This window comes from Mustela lutreola, chromosome 1 (assembly GCF_030435805.1).
Source record: "Mustela lutreola isolate mMusLut2 chromosome 1, mMusLut2.pri, whole genome shotgun sequence".
Classification (NCBI taxonomy): domain Eukaryota; kingdom Metazoa; phylum Chordata; class Mammalia; order Carnivora; family Mustelidae; genus Mustela; species Mustela lutreola.
In genome coordinates, this window is record NC_081290.1 from 756,639 (window position 1) to 775,311 (window position 18,673).

At 49.2% G+C, this 18,673-nt stretch overlaps 1 protein-coding gene across 1 annotated transcript in view; it reads left to right on the forward strand.

Annotated features, from left to right (window-relative positions):
* SCD5 (stearoyl-CoA desaturase 5) overlaps window positions 1-18,673 on the forward strand; it is a 142,363-nt gene that overhangs the window by 73,180 nt on the left and 50,510 nt on the right. Inside the window, exon 2 of the mRNA XM_059151932.1 lies at window positions 12,424-12,554. Within this exon, the coding sequence (XP_059007915.1) occupies window positions 12,424-12,554 (131 nt within the window). The remainder of the gene's footprint in view (window positions 1-12,423; window positions 12,555-18,673) is intronic.

The following is an 18,673-nucleotide window of genomic DNA, read 5'->3' on the forward strand; positions in this document are numbered from 1 at the left end:
AAGTAGCTCTTCCCTCCCCTCCCCCAGTCTTTCTCTTTGCGCAACTGGTTCTACGTACTTTGTACTTTCCTTCGGGACAAGGGCTGTCGGCACCATGCGGGGATGACCACGAGCCCTTAACGTTCTGTTTAACAAATTCTTCTTCTTCTTCTTTTTCTTAATGGGCTGCACACCCAGCAAGGAGCCCAGTGCAGGGCTCAAACTCAGAGCCTGAGATCCAGGGTTGGATGCGTAACGGACTGAGCCAGTCAGGCGCCCCGTCTGTTTAACAAATTCTTATTCTGGTTAAGGGACATTTTTGCTATAATGAGCCCTCGGCCTGCACTGAGCTGTGGAGATGGGACCGCGAGGTGCAAATGATCGTCAGCCTTGGCTCTTTTAGCAGCTCAGTTCGTGTGTGCGTGTGTGTGTGTGTGTGTGTGTGTGTGTGTGTTATTAACGTACAATGTATTACTAGCCCCAGGGGTACAGGTCTGTGAGTCATCAGGCTTGCACACTTCACAGCACTCACCATGGCACAGACCCTCCCCGTGTCCATCAGCCGGCCACTCCATCCCAGCCCCAGCAACCCTCAGTTTGTTTCCTGAGATGAAGAGTCTCTTATGGTTTGTCTCCCTCCCGATCCCGTCTTGTTGCATTTTTTCCTTCCCTTCCCCCCATAACCCCCGCCCTGCCTCTCAGATTCCTCATATCAGGGAGATCATATGATAGTTGTCTTTCTCTGATTGACATATTTCACTAAGCAGAATACCCTCTAGTTCCATCCACGTTGTCGCAAATGGCAAGATTTCATTTCTTTTGATGGCTGCATAGTATTCCATAGTGTATATATACCACATCTTCTTGATCCATTCATCTGTGGACGGACATCTAGGCTCTTTCCATAGTTTGGCTATTGTGGACATTAAGCAGCTCAGTTCTTATGTTTTTACATTATAGAATTCGTTTTGTGATGCTTTGAGGGCAATCCTTGTCTCATCTTCTAAACTTTAAAATCTGCCTTAAGTACTGTTTTTCCCACTCTACCTGAAAAGAAAGAAAGAAAGCAGGAAAGGAAGGAAGGAAGAATGAGCAGAGGGCAGACGGTAGGGAGACGAGACTTCCATCCTGGACTGTCACTAAAACACCTCTTGCCCACATCACTAAGCCAAGGGTGAAGGCAGGTTTCCTTGGTCCTAAATGAGTCTCTGCAGAGACGGGGCGGGCCTTGCAGCTCCAAGTGTGGTCCTCGCGACAGAGGCCTGGGGACCTGTGGTGCGGCCTGGGGCTTGTAGGACAGACAGACTCTCCTGCCCCACCCAGACCTTCTGAGCTGTGTCTGCAGTTTTACAAGAGCCCCAGGTGATTCGTGGGCCTGTCTGTCCGAGGGCCACTGTCTTTGTCCGTCGCTTTCTTAGCGTTTGGGGTCCCCAGAGTTGTCAGTGTAAGGCCCTAGGACATGTGTATAAAATTTTGTTTTGGTTTTTTAAAAAAATTTTATTTATTTATTTGACAGACAAAGATCACAAGTAAGAGAGGCAGGCGGAGGGGGGGGGGAGCAGGCTCCCCGCTGAGCAGAGAGCCCGATGTGGGACTCGATCCCAGGACCCTGAGATCATGACCTGAGCCGAAGGCAGAGGCTTAACCCACTGAGCCCCCAGGTGACCCTATGTGTTTAGAGTTAAAAGCTCCTCAACTAGGGGCTCCTGGGTGGCTCCATTAGTTGGTTGTGTGTCTGCCTTCAGCTTAGGTCATGATCTCAGGGTCCTGGGATGGAGCCCTGCGTACTCTGGCCGGCTGCTCAGAGGGAGTCTACTTCTCCCTCTCCCTCTGCTGCTCCCCCTACTTATGCTTGTTCGAGCTTTCTCTCTCTCTCTGAAATAAATAAATAAAATCTTGGGAAAAAAAATCAAGCCCTCGAGTCATCTGCTGGAGGTAGCCCAGCCTAGAAGCCACCGGTCCGGCGGACGGAGGCCGAGCTCCAAGGCCACGAGGCACGTGACGGGGAGTGTGACTGCGGCGGCACACGGAGAGGTTCCCGCCCAGCTGCTTCACTTCATCGACCGCACTGTCTTCCACAACGATCTCCCGTCTGCCCGTCTCAGGCTGGTCGTGTGAATGAGATTCTGGGTCCCCTGCTGTCTCTCCGCATCATATTTAAGTGCCTTTCTGGTCAGCCCCTGTGAGATTTTCTCATTTCGTTTTACCCCCCCCCCCCGCCCTCCCCTCCCCCCGCAGCGAGCCGGACCGCTCGCTCTGCTTGGAGGCCCGAAGCCTTCACACCCCACGCCTGTCCTCAGGCCAGGCCTGTCCCGCAGGGGTTCCCGTAGCGCGGTCCCTCCCCGTCCGTGCTGCCGTCACCCACGTGAGGGGTGTTTGCGGTGCCTCCAGAGGCTGCCCCCGAGTCAAGGACCAGCTCTGTGTCGTCTGGCCCCGGGTCAGAGCAGACAGGGAGGGGCTTACGAGAGAATGGGAGGCGGGAAGCGGAGCCCTGTAACCTGCCGGAGAGAGACCAGCCATTCAGAGGCTTCGCCGTGAGGGCCCAGGAGATGCAGTAGGGTCTAGGTGGGGAGGTGGGATCAAGAGAAGTCTTTTCATGTTTTTAAACCTTTTTTATTTATTTACTTTTGTGAGGTCTGGAAGGGAGCACGCACACACACTGGGGGGGGGGGAGGGGCAGAAGGAGAAGCAGGCTCCCCACAGAGCAGGGAGCCTGCCTTGGGGCTCCATCCCAGGACCCTGGGGCCATGACCTGCGTTGAAGGAAGACCCTTAACTGCCAGAGCCACCCAGGTGGCCTGTTTTTTAATGTTTTTTTAACGTGACAGAAGCAAGTGCAGTTGTGGGCTGGTGGGAGTAGTACGGAGCACACGAGGGGAGGGAGAGCTGCGGAGCGACGGGGTAGGACGGGTGAGATGCGTGAGGAGGGCCTGCCTTACTGGGTGTGCGGACCGGCCTCGTCGTAGTGGAGAAGGCTGGGGTACCCGGGCTCGGACGCTGGAGGGCGGTGGTGGGGGCAGAGCCTGAGGAGGTTCTGCTGTTCTCCCTGAAATCAGAAGCAAAGTTACGGGGTGGTGTAGGGGCGAGGGGGGTGGAGCAGGTGTGAAACTGATGAGAGAAAGCGCGTGCGGACCCCGGAGCTGTGATGGCCGCTGGGTGGTCCCCGTGCGAGTGAAGCCCGTGGCCGTGAGCTGTGCAGTGAGACCTTTTCTCTGGCTAAGTGAGTTGCACAGGTGCCGGCGGAGGCCACGTGGAAAGACGGACAGAGTCTCTGCCCTCCTGGAGATTATGTGTTAGAGGGGAGGCTGGCATTAGTTCAGAAACTCCTTATTTATTACCGTGTGCTGGTTGCCGTATTGAAACACAGGGCCGGGGAGTGTCCGGCGCGGGTGCCAGGCCCAGCCTGAGGGCCTGAAGTGAGATCTACAGAAAAGACTTGAGTTCCTGCTTCTTTTTAAATTTTTTATTTTTAAAAAAGATTTTATTTATTTATTTGACAGAGAGAGAAGGAACACAAGCAGGGGGAGTGGGAGAGGGAGAAGCAGGCTTCCCACTGAGCAGGGAGCCTGATGTGGGGCTTGATCCCAGGACCCCGAGATCACGACCTGAGCCAAAGGCAGATGCTTAACGACTGAGCCGCCCAGGCGCCCCTGCTTCTTCTTCTTCTTCTTCTTCTTCTTTTTTTTTTTTTTTTTTGAATTGCACGTCGTGTGGTGCGGTAGCAGGGTAGTAGTGAGATACGGTACACTCTTGTTTCTTAGTGATCTGCTGTGTCGTCTGTCCTATAAGCTAGAAGCCAACCAGGAGAAGTCGCATTTGCTCAGAACCGTAGCATCCTTTCCGCGACCTAGCAGAAGGCAGGAGGCACTTGAGGAAAATAGGCAGTTCTTCCAAAACGCACGAAATACATTTTCTCTAATTCCATTCCTTTTCTGTTACATCTTCCGCGAAGATGCCGGCGGTTGCTCAGAGATTCGAGCCGTGGTGGAGAGCCCAAGGACAGCCGCGCAGCGCGGGAGAAGCGGTTTCGTGGAGGGCGGGCGGCTACGCACGGACAGGAGGCGTTGGCGGCTTCAACTAGAGGGAAGCCCTTCGCTTCTCAGCCCGCAAGGCCCTTTCTCGGGAGCGGCTGAAATCGTAGCTGCGAGGATTTTAGAGATTTAGAATCTCTGAACTTGTAAACCCAGACCTTTAAAGGGAGGATGTAAAGTCTGGTCAAAATTCTTCGGAACATCCTCTCGTGAGATGAGTGGCCACGGAGGGCCTCGCCGGGTCACGGGCAGCCCTGGGTCAGGCCCTCTGTCTCAGGGCAGGACGGCTACACAGCCCGGGCCCGGGGCCCGCTGGGTCAGAACCTCCCGTGAACCCTTCCCGGATGGCGGACTCCGAATCTCGGCAGGGGGCGCGTTTAAACATGATCCCCTGGGGTACGAAGAGCACGTTGAAGTGGGAGAAGGGGCGACCGAAAATCCTACTGACCTCTCATCCTCGTCTTTTGTTTTCAGCCGATTTCTTAAGCAATTTCAGAGACAAGTTACTGCCTCGGCTCGCAGTGAAGCCAGAGCTGTAAAAGAGTAAGGACAAGTGTAGTCGCGTGGGGAGCGTGAGCGAGAAAGCTTCCAAGGGCTCGTCTGGGAACGGAGCGGGATTCTCTGCCTCGGTGCTGCTGACATTTTGGTAATGATTATTCTTTGTTGGGGGGGAGCCTGGGCACTCCGCGGGCTCAGCAGCGTCCCTGGACTCTACCTTCCGGTCTGGGGTGGTGACAACCAGGAATGTCTGAAGGCTTTGCTAAGTGTCCCCCAGGGGAAGGAGGACACAGAATCACCTAGCCCCTTGAGAACCACGGGCTTAGAGTGATGACAAAGGCAGGTGTCCCCAGGGGGCTTCTCAGGGAACATTTTCCGAGGCCCCGACTGGGGTGACAATGTGAACCGGAGCTCGCTGCCCCCCAGGCACAGGAGCATCTTGCGTGCTCACCTCTTCTAATCTTTATGACACGTCTGTTGTGAAGCAGATAGTGTTTCCTCCACTTCACGGATGGAGAAACCGAAGTTTAGAGCTTGTCACACTACGTGATAGACCAGGGATTCAGTCCCAGGTTCCTCCCAACTATCAGGCCGTGTTGCCAGTCACGTACGGATACGTGTGTATATATATTCTTCCTGTCTCTCTGTCTGCGTCTGTCTGTGGGTCTGTGGGCCTTTCCTTAACTGTCTTCTGCACCTTGGGAGGACCGGACGGAGAGGGGAAGCGGCTGTTTACTGGCCAGAGCCCCGAGCTGACTTTCAGGGCAGTTGCGCTGGCCAGTGAAGCAGCGTCTGAGCGCAGTATGTCCCCGCATGGCCCTCCTGGCCCTCCCCACCTGGCCGTATCCCCAGGAGCCGCTGTCCTGCCTGTTTGCTCCACTGCGACCCCTCCCCTCCCCTTGGTGTGAGACAGTTCCGTGGGTGCTTGTCACACCTCCTGGCAGGTTTCTGCCTCCAGAGCCCACTATCGAAGCTCTCGCTGTCCAGGCCGGAAGTGGGGGAACGAGTGTCTGTTCGAGGCCCTGCGTCCAGTCCTTCGGGGTACAGAGCCAGGAGCGGAATTGCGGGATCACACAGCAATTCTGTTGAACTCGTAGAGGAACCACCCAGCTTGGCCATGGCGGCTGCATCGTTTTCATCCCCGCTAGCAGTTCACAAGGGTTCCAATTTTTCCACCTCCCTGCCAGCGCTCGTTATTTTCTGTTTGTTTCTGTTTGTTCTGGTCGTCCTCTAAGTGGGTGTGAGGTGGTCAGAGACGAGTGGGTGTGAGGTGGTCGGAGACGAGTGGGTGTGAGGTGGTCGGAGACGAGTGGGTGTGAGGTGGTCGGAGACGAGCTTCTTACCAGACCCCTTCTCTAGCCCCGTCTTTGCACGTTGGGTTCCTCTTGCCTCCTTCTCCTCCTTCAGGTGTCAGCTTGATTCTGGTGTCTGCTGCAGAGTTTTCTCCAGTCCCCCAAACTAAACTATCCCCCTTCTATGTATTTATGCTTTAGTAATCTCTACAGCCAGTGCGGGGTTTGAACCCACGCCCCTGAGATCAAGAGTCGTATGCTCTTCCAACTGGGCCAACCGGATGCCCCTAAATTATCCCCCTTTTAATCTCTCTTATGTTATGCTGTTTGTCTCTTGTGCAACACTTGCTATAATTTATAATTATGTAGTAAATAACTCACTTTTCAAACTCCTACCAACGTGAGGAGACAAAGTTCCATTGTCGGGCGGCCACCTGGTGGACCCGTTAGAGCCGAGTGCATGGTCTGTGAGAGGAGCTCGGCAGACCGTCTCACGAATCCATGGGTTGTCTGGTGCCCCAGGGCAAGCTGAGGTGGAATGCGTGCGGAGTGACGGGCATTGTGGCAGTAGACTCGACAGTGGGAAGGCAACACACGGAGCAAGGGTCTTGAGCTGTTCTGAGCTGACTAGAAGGACGCGGCGCGTTCAGGCTCTCCTCTCCTCTCGTTGCAATCAAGGCAACCCCGAGAGGTCAAGCAGCCCTTGGAGGTGCCGAATGGGGTCTTCCTGCCTTAGACTGCAACCCGGCTGCAACACTTCGGTCTAACTGCCTTCGCGTATGAGCTGGGAGTCACATCACCGACCCTAGACCTGAGGCGAATATCCAGTTATTGTGTATACACTGTTTATTTTTTTAAGATCTATTTATTTATTTGAGAGAGAGAGAGAGAGAGAGAGAGAACATGAATGGGGGAGGGGCCGAGGGGGAGAGAATCTCGGGCCCTCTCTGCTGAGCATGGAGCTGTACCAGGGCTCAGTCCCATGACTCATGAGATCATGACCCATGGGGTCATAAGCTGAGCCAAAATCCTGAGTCAGATGCTTAACCGTCTGGGCCACCAGGCACCCCTGGCAGAAACTATTGAGAACAGGGCCTGGCGCAGGGAGCTCTTGGTCAGTAAGAGCCATTTCTATTATTTAGTAGCTTTCGTGCTGGTCATAGAGGGAAACAGACAACACGCACCAGAGCCGCCAGTTGCTGCTCTGCTAGCGTGGTGGGTCTCAAAGAGCTGCCCGTCTCTCCCTCTGCAGGTCCAGAATTAAGGGAGTTTTAATTTTTGGTTCTTAACATCTCTCCAGGACTGTTTTGTGGTTGTGCAGTCCAGAGGTTCACGACAACAATTCTCTAAACACTGCTCCGACTGAAGACTCAGCGTGGCTGGAGGCTCCGCCTTCCGTCACGGAAATTAAAGGGACTGTGGAGTCTCCCCCCCCCGCTGCTGGCAGCTAGAGCTGGGCTTGCGATTGGCGCACGGACAAATAGGGGCTTCAGAATCTTGGGTCTTGATAGATTCAGACATAGGCGAAGGGTCAAAGAGAGACTCTTCTTGGCAGCTGTGGAAGACTGAAGAGACGGCAGCATGACACGAGGGCCCAGTGGTGCCAAGTGTGCAGAGGTGATGATGTCTTTCCCTGCACCCTCAGCAAATGGTTTCGTTCCATTCCCTTTTGTGACGTGTCTATTTTATTTTACATTGAGAAAATACGCATCATAACAAAGTCTAATAGGAATTCAGTAATAGTTTTTAAAGACTGCTTTGTTGAGTTATAAACTCATAGCATATGGTTCATCTATTTGAAGTATATAATTCATTGGTTTTTATTATATTCATGCAATTGTGCCACTTTTATCAAAACCAGTTTTAAGGGGCGCCTGGGTGGCTCAGTGGGTTAAGCCGCTGCCTTCAGCTCAGGTCATGATCTCAGGGTCCTGGGATCGAGCCCCGCATCAGGCTCTCTGCTCAGTGGGGAGCCTGCTTCCTGCTCTCTCTCTGCCTGCCTCTGCCTAATTGTGATTTCTGTCTGTCAAATAAATAAATAAAATCTTAAAAAAAAAAAAGAAAACGTTGTAAAACATTTTTACACTTCACACCAAACGCTGTACCCACCAGCAGTCATTCCCCCTCCCTGCCCTCCCGGCCCCTTGAGACACGAATCTACTTTTGGTCCCTACTGATAGCTGTTCTTAAGCCAGGATGTAAACTGTACCTTCCCACCCTTGAGATGAAGTTGCTACTGAAGTCTTGCATTTGTTAACCATTGCTGCAGAACAAATAACCCAAAATGTAGCAGCTTAAGGCAACACACCTTTACTTCCTCCAAGTTTTTGTAGAGCAGGAATCTGGGTAACACTGGAGCTGGGGCCTCTGCTCCAGGATCTCTCACAAGGCAGCCCTGTGTGGCCTGGGCTCCTGTCTTATCTGAAAGCTTAACTGGGGAAGGATCTGCTTCCAAGTTCACTTTCACTGTTTTTGGCAGGACTCAGTTCCTTGAGGATTATTGGACTGAAGTCTTACTTCCTCCCTGGCTGTTGGCTGGAGGCCACCCTTGCTTCCTTACTGCACGGGCTGTCCCAGTATGGTGGCTCACGTCATCAAAGCCAACACAAGAGAGACTCTACTAGCAAAACAGAAGTCACAATCTCTTGTAACCTAATCACAGAACCAACATTCCCTCAACATCACTATATTCTTTGGTTAGAAGCAGGTTACTAGGGGTGCCGGGGTGGCTCACTGGGTTAAGCCTCTGCCTTCAGCTCAGGTCATGATCTTAGGGTCCTAGGATTGAGCCCCACATTGGGCGCTCTGCTTGGCAGGAAGCCTGCCCCCCCCCCGCCTCCCTACTCTGCCTGCCTCTCTGCCTACTTGTGATCTCTCTCTCTCTCTGTCAAATAAATAAATAAAATTTTTATTTTTTAAAAAAGAAAGAAGCACATTACTAAAGAAGCACATTACTCCCTGGCCAGGAGACAGGGAGCACTGGGGCCGTCTTGGAGGCTCTGTACCAAAACTGTCCTGCAACCCTTCCATGAGATCTGTAGGCTATTTAGCACCTCTCTAGTACATTTCTTTTTGGGTTGAGCTAACCAGAATTGATGACTCTTGTTTGCACCCAGACCAATAAATGAGTTTGTTGCTTACCAGGCAATTTTGTGATTCTGAATTCTATTGATCTAGCACCCTTCTCTACAAGGTATAAGCTATTTGATAAAGTTATTAACACTATTTGTTACTCCTTCTTCCCCCAAAGTTATCAATTCTGTATCTGAATAGTTCAGTGTCTCAGAGCCAACTAGCCAACATCCTTCTGAAAACTAGTTTGGATATTAATATCCACAAAGATCAGAGAAGAGAGGTTAAGAGCCTCTCAGATTGGCCCTAGCAGAATTGGAAAACTGAGTCCTGTTAGTAGAACAACCTCATACTCAGGCCAGGGTTTTTGTAGTTTGTATTCATTTGGGCTATGGCCAGAAGGTTGCTTTCTTCCTTAGAGGTTCTGCAGAATTTTAGTATCAGAAATCCAGAGCGAACTAGCTTCAGTAAGAAAAAGGGATTGGTTGGCTCCCATAACTAGGAGAAATACCAGGAGACACACAGGGTCAAAGGAGCCGTGGAACTGGGAGCTGCAGCTAGCAGCCCAGGGCAGGCAGCTGTCCTCCAGACTCTTGTTGGCACCTCCACCATCTCCATGTCCCACCGTCTTGGCCTCATTCTCTACTATTGCAGTCATGCCTTGGAGTGTGACCTTTAGTCTTTGAGCAAGAAGGGAGAGAAGAGCTGGGTCAGGTGTCCACTGCCAGGGCTTCTACACCAGGCCGGCCTGGGTTCCGTGGCCACATTCCTGTTGCCAGAAGAAGGACCATGCAAAACCAGTAGCCACTCCAGCCCAGGGCAGACCAGCCGTGTCAGCGAGCCCTGCAATACCGGAGATCCCGAATAGGACAAGACAATGCCATCCTCTGTGATAAGGCCTGGTCTGGGAGCTGTACGCTGAATGGATTCTTTTGTGGCCAGTGCCTTTCATGGAGTCTTGGAATTCACTTGATTATAGCCGAGGTCCAGAGTCTTAATCCGCTGGGGAGACAGGGTCACATTGAATTTTTCCATTACAGTCTCACTTGTTCCCCAAGTACTTGACAGTTGGGAAAAAATTGTATGTAGAGACATGAAAGCCAGGGGTGACACGGAAAATAGCTGCTCACTTCATAGACTCATGACCACGGTTAAGTCATAGCAACAAGAAAGACCAGAGCTTTTCATATACTCTGACTTTCTGTGATTTATGGGCAGATTGTTTTTCTGTTTTTAACCTTTCAAGTAAGGAATGATTTGTCAACTTCATGAAAACCACATGTATTCAGAGACTCATTAATCTCAGCGCCAAGGGCAAGTCTTGCTTTTAGACCCATGTAAATATGGACTGAAACCAAGATCAGTAGACTTGACTTTTGGGAGATGTAATATGGTTCTACTTTTAAATATGTCTATTGACACTGAGGTTACCCTAGTAATTCTTCTAAAGAAGTGCTATAATGGGCTCCCCAAATGCATCCTGTCCTGGAGCCATTCACAATTGTTCCATGATGGACCCACCGTTGATGGCTTGTTTGCTGCCAGTTCTTCGTGGGGGGCCTGTGTGTGCCATGCACTGGGGTGGTTGTGCAGGATAATCTGCCTGATCTCACCTGCTTATAGCTTGGTTTAGAGTTGTCTGCCGAGGTAAGGAAGTGGCTCACTTTTATTTTATTTAGTTTTATTTTATTTTTTAAGATTTTATTTATTCCTTTGACAGAGGGAGACACAGCAGCGAGAGAGGGAACACAAGCAGGGGGGAGTGGAGGAGGAAGAAGCAGCCTTCCCGGCAAACAGGAAGTCTGATGCGGAGACTAGATCCAGGGACTCCGGGGTCATGACCTGAGCCGAAGGCAGACACTTAACGACTGGGTGCCAGGGGCCCGGAAGCAGCTCACTTTTAAATTTAGATTAGGGTCCAATATGAAGGATGGTGGCGGAGTATAGAGAAGTAAAGATAGGACCTAGCTGGTGTCTCCCAGAGGCAGAGTGGAGAGTAGAGGTTAGGAGCTCTGTTCTTGGTTCAGACAGACGAGGGTTTGACTCTTAGCAAAGACACCTCCTAGCTTTGTGACACTGGGAAATTAATTAACTTCTTAAGCCTTGGTTTTCTCGGATGAATACCCAACTTTTGCATCAACATGGATGGGACTGGAGGAGATGATGCTGAGTGAAATAAGTCAAGCAGAGAAAGACAATTAGCACATGGTTTCACTTATTTGTGGAGCATAAGGAATAGCGCGGAGGACATTAGGAGAAGGAAGGGGGAAATGAAGGGGGGAAATCGGAGTGGGAGACGAACCATGAGAGACCGTGGACTCCGGGAAACAAACTGAGGCTTTTAGAGGACAGGGGGGTGGGAGGTGGGAGTGGGTGAGCCTGGCTGTGGGTATTAAGGACGGCACGGATTGCGTGAGCACTGGGGGTTGTACGCAAACAATGAATCCCGGAACACTGCTTCAGAAACTAATGATGTAGTATGGCGACTAACATAACATAATACAAAAGAAAAAGCCTTGGTTTTCTCATCTGTATAATGGATCTAATAAAATATAAACCACATAGGATTATTTGGGGTGTTTTTCATAAGGCAATCCAAGGAAGACGTTCAGCATTGTGTGGGCATATTGCTGTGAAAGCACGAGTAGTTGTGGTCATCTCGGAATCGTGGTTTTGGGGATCCCGGGCGTCCCCTCCACACCATGCTTTCATAACCTCTCCCGAGTCTTCGTATGAAGAGCCACCCGCCGCTGCCACATGGGGGGCAATACCGGGTCTCTTGGCAGAGACTTTGGAACTAGGTCGACTTGGGTTTATAGGCAGGATTAACTCTCGGAGATCCAGTTTTTCAGCTGTGAAGTGGGACAGCACAGTGTGTTATAAGGCTTAAGGATAATACATTTAAGTGGGTGGCAGATAACACACTCCATTTAAGCAGCTCTAACAACATCCCCCACCTGGCCATCCTTGTGATTCCAGGTCATGCTGTTGGTGTTAAGGGGACCTTCGGAAGCCGAATCGTAGGCGTCCCTGCCATCAGTTCTATTCTCATTCTTACCGGTCCTGAGCCAGATCTCGCTGCTTTTAAGTCAGGCCTGATTCCACTCAAACCAGGCCTCTGGAGCCGTGAGGATGGTACTGCCCTTTAGAAATATGGTCTTCAGGTAACACTCTTCCTGGCGTGGAGATTTCGAGGCAACACGGAGGTCAGTCTCAGCACCATGGAGAGCAGGCATTACAGACACACTCACGTGATGAGGACTTTGCATCAAGACTGTTAAGGAACATGAGCAAATAAAAGATTTGTTGGAAGGAGAAAAAGTTATGTTCAAAGGTCAAGGTTCCTTGCGGAAAGTTCTCTCCGCATCTGCCCAGTGCAGGAAGGCTGAAAATCAGCACCAAGGGCTGCATTTCCCCAAGTTATCAGTTCTTCCTCCACATTGCACACTTCTCCGGACACCGTTTCCCGAGCGTTTCTGTGCAGAGAAAGAAGCCTGGGGTGTGTAGAGGCTTGTGACGTTTGCTGACATTGTCCCTGCTTGTGTCTTGCAGCCTACTTCTGCTTCCTCCTGAACGCCCTGGGTGTGACAGCCGGTGCCCATCGCTTGTGGAGCCACAGGTCCTACAAGGCCAAGCTGCCCCTGAGGATATTCCTGGCTGCTGCCAACTCCATGGCTTTCCAGGTGGGGATGGAGGGTACGTCTGGCTTCGAGACCCAGCACAGACAGCTCTGTGGGGACGGCACAGATCCGCTCCCTGTGGGGTGGTCATTCCACCCTCCTCATTCCAGCCTCAGGGCTCAGGTCCCCAAGCATCCCTGTCTGTCCCAAGTTTTGTCTCCTTGTAGCTTTAGATGTGGCAAAATGTCCCCCAGGCGCTTTGTACCCCTAGGAATATTAAACCACAGAGGAGGAGAGAGATACCTCTGCCCAAAGCCTATGCCCTAAACCCCTCAGCATTCGTCCGGCTCTAACCAGGGCCGAGTTCTGTGCTGAGCCTGCTGTCCGCGCATCGGACTTGATCCCCACAGTCACCCCAGGGGCTGGGTGTCCTATGTGTCCTCACTTACAGATGAGAACCAAGGTTTATTGAAGTCAAGGAACTGGACAGATTGTATGGTTAGAAGCAGTAATAGGCAAATGCGCGTCCCACTCTCCGGCTGTTGTTCCTAGAAAACATACCCCCAAGGTCACCCCGTACGTCTATGGCAGAGGGCTGTTGAAGACGGCGCTGGAAGACTGGATTTGGGTCTTACTCCGATGTTGCTGGCTGTGAACCCCTTACTGTCTCCAGTTTCTTCATCTGTAAAAATCAGAGTATGACTTCACTCACACAGCTGATACAGAATAATTGAGAATTGCAGGAAACTATAAAAATGTAACGGAGGGTCCTCGCAGCCCTGGGACTGGGCCATATCCTTTAGGACTATTCTAGTAGCGGAACATTCTGGGCCCCACGCCATCTTCACCCAGAGAGTTCTGAGACGGTGATTCTCAAAACTGCTTTAGGGTCCAGGGAAACAGGCAACCCAGGAGCCCATCTGTGATGCTCAACCGTGCAAGCCATGTGGCCACCTGCTCAGTGGGCCTCCCGTCCCCACGAGACAGCCTGACCTTGAGCATTCCTCCGGGTTGCGCTCGTGTCTGAGGTTTCATTTCCTCATTTCATTTCTCCACTCATTTCCCACGGTTCAAGCCTTCATAAGGCACGTGGGATGCAGCACAGTAGATCGCTCAGGGAACAGAGTTCTTATTACGGATGTCTACAGGTTATGATTTAAGCGCAGTTAGGAATTAGTCCCAGGGTCCCAGGGAAAAGCTGTTGCACACAAAGGAGCGGTGGGCAGCTTCTCTGCTTTGTGTTCTGTCCCTCACCACGGGCGATGCGGACTAGCCCACACGTATTCTGACCTCCGTCGTCTTAGCTCAGGGTTGTGGTTTGGTTATCCTTTCAATGAGTTATGATAACGATCATTTAGAAACGCATTGACTTGGATCTTAGATGCTATTTAGACTGAAGTTGGTCATTTTCATTTGTTTTGTTTGAGCAATTCATTATTTCTAGACTTCAATTACACTCTCATGATGTGGTTACAAAGCACCTCTATATTAAAAAAACTTTTTCCAACATAAATAACTTGAAATTGAGAACATAAAATTCTTATATCTCTTTTCCCAAGGAAACTATTTATTTACAACTCAATTTTCAATAACCTAAGTTTCCTTAACATAACATCACCTAACAGAACATCACACTGTGATTTTAACTTTACGTTGGGGAGAAAGTGCATTGCAGAGGGAAACACTCAGGTCCCAGAATAAATTCTTGGCTCTGTCATTTGCTGGATGTAGTTCTTGGTGCAAGTCTCTCTTCCCGTATACACAAGGGCAAGAAATAAATAATGTTAACCTCACAGGGCTGTTGGAAGGATGAAATAGAGAGTAGAAAGTGCCCAGCTTATAGTTGCACTCACTAATATTGGCCCCTCTTCTTTATGAGAACTGGCATCCTGTCTCATTCATCTTTCTGTTTCAGTGCCTGCCATGACAGAGGTGCTCAGTGATAGCTTGTGAAGAGATGAAAAATGAATACTTTTAAAAATATGTTTAGAAATCATCAAATTTGGACGAAGCATACTTCTTTTAGGCCCACATTTGCAGTGGATTTTTTTTTCATTCACTTAACAAATGTTCATTGAGCCTCTACTATACGCCAGGCACTGAGCTAGGCACAGTGGGTGTAATGATCAGCAAACACAGTCACGGTCCTTGCCTTCCGCCAGCCTCCCATTTGGTGGAATATTAGCGTTCCTACAGTGTCCCGATGGAAATGTCAGTACTTCATGGGTGTGGGGTTTCTAACAATGTCACTTAGAGGTATCTGTAAGATCAGCCTCCAGCCAGCTTCCACACAGTGCACAGCAGCGTCAGTCGGAAGAAATACAGTCGATTTAGACCACTTAACCCTGGGGCAGGAACAGCCTGGGAGAGTGAAAATGTGCCATGACCTGTCCGTGTCGGGTACAGACCCACAACCCCGATTTAATGCAGAGTCATTGGTTTAGTTTCTCTTCGATGTCCTCGTGGGTTTTTAAAGATCATTTCAAGGGTTTTCCTGTGCTTTTCTCAATCCGGGTGGTCATGCCTTTGGCCAAAATGGACTAGTGATGCCATGGTGGTCGGTGTTTGAAGATGAGCAGGGCTTTTGTTAGAAGCTGCAAACGAGATGTTCAAGAACAATCTTCTTAACACTGGGGCTTCAATGTTTGCAATTCCCTCCTCTCTTTCTTCTAAAGAGGGTGTATGTACATGGGACAGGACGGATACTGGGAAAGGTGGGGGTTTTGATAATTCAGAAGATGATGATGGGGGTACCTGGGTGGCTCAGTCGTTAAGCCTCTGCCTTTGGCTCAGGTCATGATCCCAGGATCCTGGGATCGAGTCCCATATCGCACTCCCTGCTCAGCAGGAAGCCTGCTTCTCCCTCTCCCACTCCTCTTGCTTGCATTCCCTCTATGTCTCTCTTTCTCTGTCAAATAAAACAAGATCTTTTTTTTCCCTTTTTTTAAAAAAATATTTTATTTATTTAAAAAAAATTTTTAATTTAAATTTTTTATTTTTTATATACATATAGTATATTTTTATCCCCAGGGATACAGGTCTGTGGATCACCAGGTTTACACACTTCACAGCACTCACCATAGCACATACCCTCCCCAGTGTCCATAACCCCCCCCTCTACCAACCCCCCTCCCCGCATCGGGCTCTCTGCTCAGCGGGGAGCCTGCTTCTCTCTCTCGCTCTCTGCCTACTTGTGATCGCTCTCTGTCAAAAAAATAAATAAGGTGAAACCACAATGAGATATCACCTTATTTATTTTTTTGACAGAGAGGGATCACAAGTAGGCAGAGAGAGAGAGAGAGAAGCAGGCTCCCCGCTGAGCAGAGAGCCCGATGCGGGGCTCGATTCCAGGGACCCTGACATCATGACCTGAGCCAAAGACAGCCGCTTAACCCACTAAGCCACCCAGGCACCCCAAATAAATAAAACTTAAAAAAAAAAAAAAGATTATGATGGTCCAGGAATGCTAGATAAGGGGCTGGGTAAGGGGCTGGGTGAGGGGCTATGGGAATCCTGCGTCCCTCACGTTCAGCAGAGGCCCCTGAGTTCCTCTCTGGCCCGTTCTCCTCCCTGATCAGTAAGGTGCAAGTCAACCAAAAATGTGGCTCGCAAACTCCTTATCATTTTCTTCTAGTCAAACACGGGCCCAGGTAGGATTTTCCTGCCATCCATCGGTCTCCAGGAGTTCGGTTTTCACAGGCAGTAGCCAGACTTGGGCCTGTGCTCTTGCACTCACGCACCACCCCTCTGGCTGCAGCTGGGCCCTCACGAACTCTGCAAAAACGCCTGTTAGCGGCTGCAGCTTCCTGTCTGCCTGCCCACGTTTCTCATCACATCCTGGTACCCAGGATCCGGATTTTGAACTGGAAAGGCGGTTAAGGGATTTAGTCTAAGTCCTTGTATTTTGCAATAACAGGTAAAGAGAAGGGTGAAGAGAGGCCAGAGAATGTCCGTGACTAGTGAAAGGTCACACGGCTGCTCCGTGGACAGACCGGACTGAAACCGATCTCCTGACCCTCGGGCCGGGGACCCTCCAGGCTCACCATGGGTGTTCTTGGGTGATGTCCAGCCTTGTGATTTGTGAACAACTTAGACTTGGCCCTTGTTTTACCCACTGTGACATCCTGTCCTTTAAGTGGTTTATCTAAAGTACCCACACTCGAGTGATCACTGATAGAGCTGGGTCACGCCGACTGTTTCTGTGGCTCTTGTTCTTTGTACCTTCTTCCCGTCTTCCCTGGTTCTAACTGCGCATTTTACACAGTTCTGCTTTCTCTCTCCTTTTAGCATATCTGCTCTACTTCTTTTTACAGTTGGGTAGTGGTTGTCCTAGACGTCACAGTATACATTTACAACTAACCCAAAGCCACTTTCAAATGACATGATAGCATTTCCCATTAGTGCAGCAGCCTTGTAACAGAGCATTCCCAGTTCCTCCTTCCTGTGCGCTGCTCATTGTTGTCATTAAGCTATAATCACTGAATGCATTGTTGCTATTATTGTTATTCTGAACACATTGCTATCTGTTAGATAGGTTACGAATAAGAGAAAGTGAAGGGGACACCTGGGTGGCCCAGTCATTTAAGTGTCTGATTTTGGTTTGGGTTCAGGTCATGATCTCAGGGTGGTGAGATTGAGCCCTGCCTCAGGCACCATGCTCGGCACAGAGTCTGCTTGAGATTCTCTGCCTCCGCCCCTCACCCCCAACCCACACCCTGCCTGCATGTGTGTGCACTCCCTCCCTAAAATAAGTAAAATCTTTAATAGAATAGGAAAAATTGAAGATTTTATTTTACTTTCATTTATTCGTTCTCTAATGCTCTTCTTTCTTTAGGTCGATCTGGGTGTCTAACCACTCCCATGTTCCATCTCTCAAAAAGAACTTTCATGTCTTGCAAGGCAGGTCTACTGGTAACAAATTCCCTCAATTTTTGTTTGTCTGATAAAGTTTTTTTGAAGATTTTTAAAATTTATTTGGGTGAGAGAGATAGCATGAGTGGGGAGGAAGGGCAGAGAGAGAGACAGAAGCAGACTCCCCACTGAGCAGGGAGCCTGATGTGGCACTCAATCCCAGGACCCTGGGATCATGACCTGAGCCAAAGGCACTTAGCTGACTGAGCCACCCAAGTACCCCCTTGTCTGAGAAAGTCTTTATTTCTCTTTTACTCTTAGTGAATAACTTTGTTGGGTATGGAATTCTAGTTTTCAAGGTGGTTTTTTTTCAACATTTATTAAATAATTTATTTCACTTTCTTCTTACTTGCATTTTTTTTTTTTTATCTTTAGGAATTCAAATTTATTTGGGGCAACTAGAATCTATTGTCCTTCATTTGTTCTTTTATTTTTATTATTATTTTTTTATTATATTCAGTTAGCCACTGTATGGTACATCATTAGTTTTTGATGTAATGTTCAATGATTCATTAATTACGTATAACACCCAATGCACCTCAAAACCACAATGAGATACCAACTTGCAGTTTCTTAAGAGATACCTAGTGTAATTCCTACACTTGTCCACTATCGGGAAGGTTTTTTTTTTCCCTTCTGGCTTTTTTCATTAATTTCTCTTTGCCTTTGATTCTCTGCAGTTTGAGTATGATATGCCTAAGTGGAGACTTTTTTTTTTTTTTCTGCTTATCCTTCTTGGTGCTCTCTGAGCTTCCTGGATCTGTGGTTTGGTGTCTGTCTTTAATTTTGGAAAAATTTCAGTCATTATTACTTCAAATATTTTTCTACTGTTTGTTCCGTCTTTTCTCTCTCTTTGTTTCTTCTCCTGGTGTTTCAATTACACATTGGTACACCTGTTATAACTGCCCTATGGTTTCTACATATTCTGCTTCATCTTTTCTTTTTGCATTTAGGTTTGGGAAGTTATATTTATATACCTTCAAGCTCACTGATTCTTTCCTTAGCCATGTTCAGTCTACTGGTGAGCCCATCAAAGGCATTCTTCATTTGTTACAGCTTTTCTGACTTCTAGCTTTTTTTTTTTTTCTTAGAGTTTCCATTACTGTTTATAGTATACATCTGTTCTTTCAAGTAGTCTACTTTTTCTTTTAAGGTAATTAGTGTATTAATCATAATTGTTCTAGAATTCAGTCTGATCTTTCCAACATCACTGCCATATCCGCATCTAGGTCTGATGCTTGCTTTTTCTTTTTTAGGTGGTATTTTTTGCC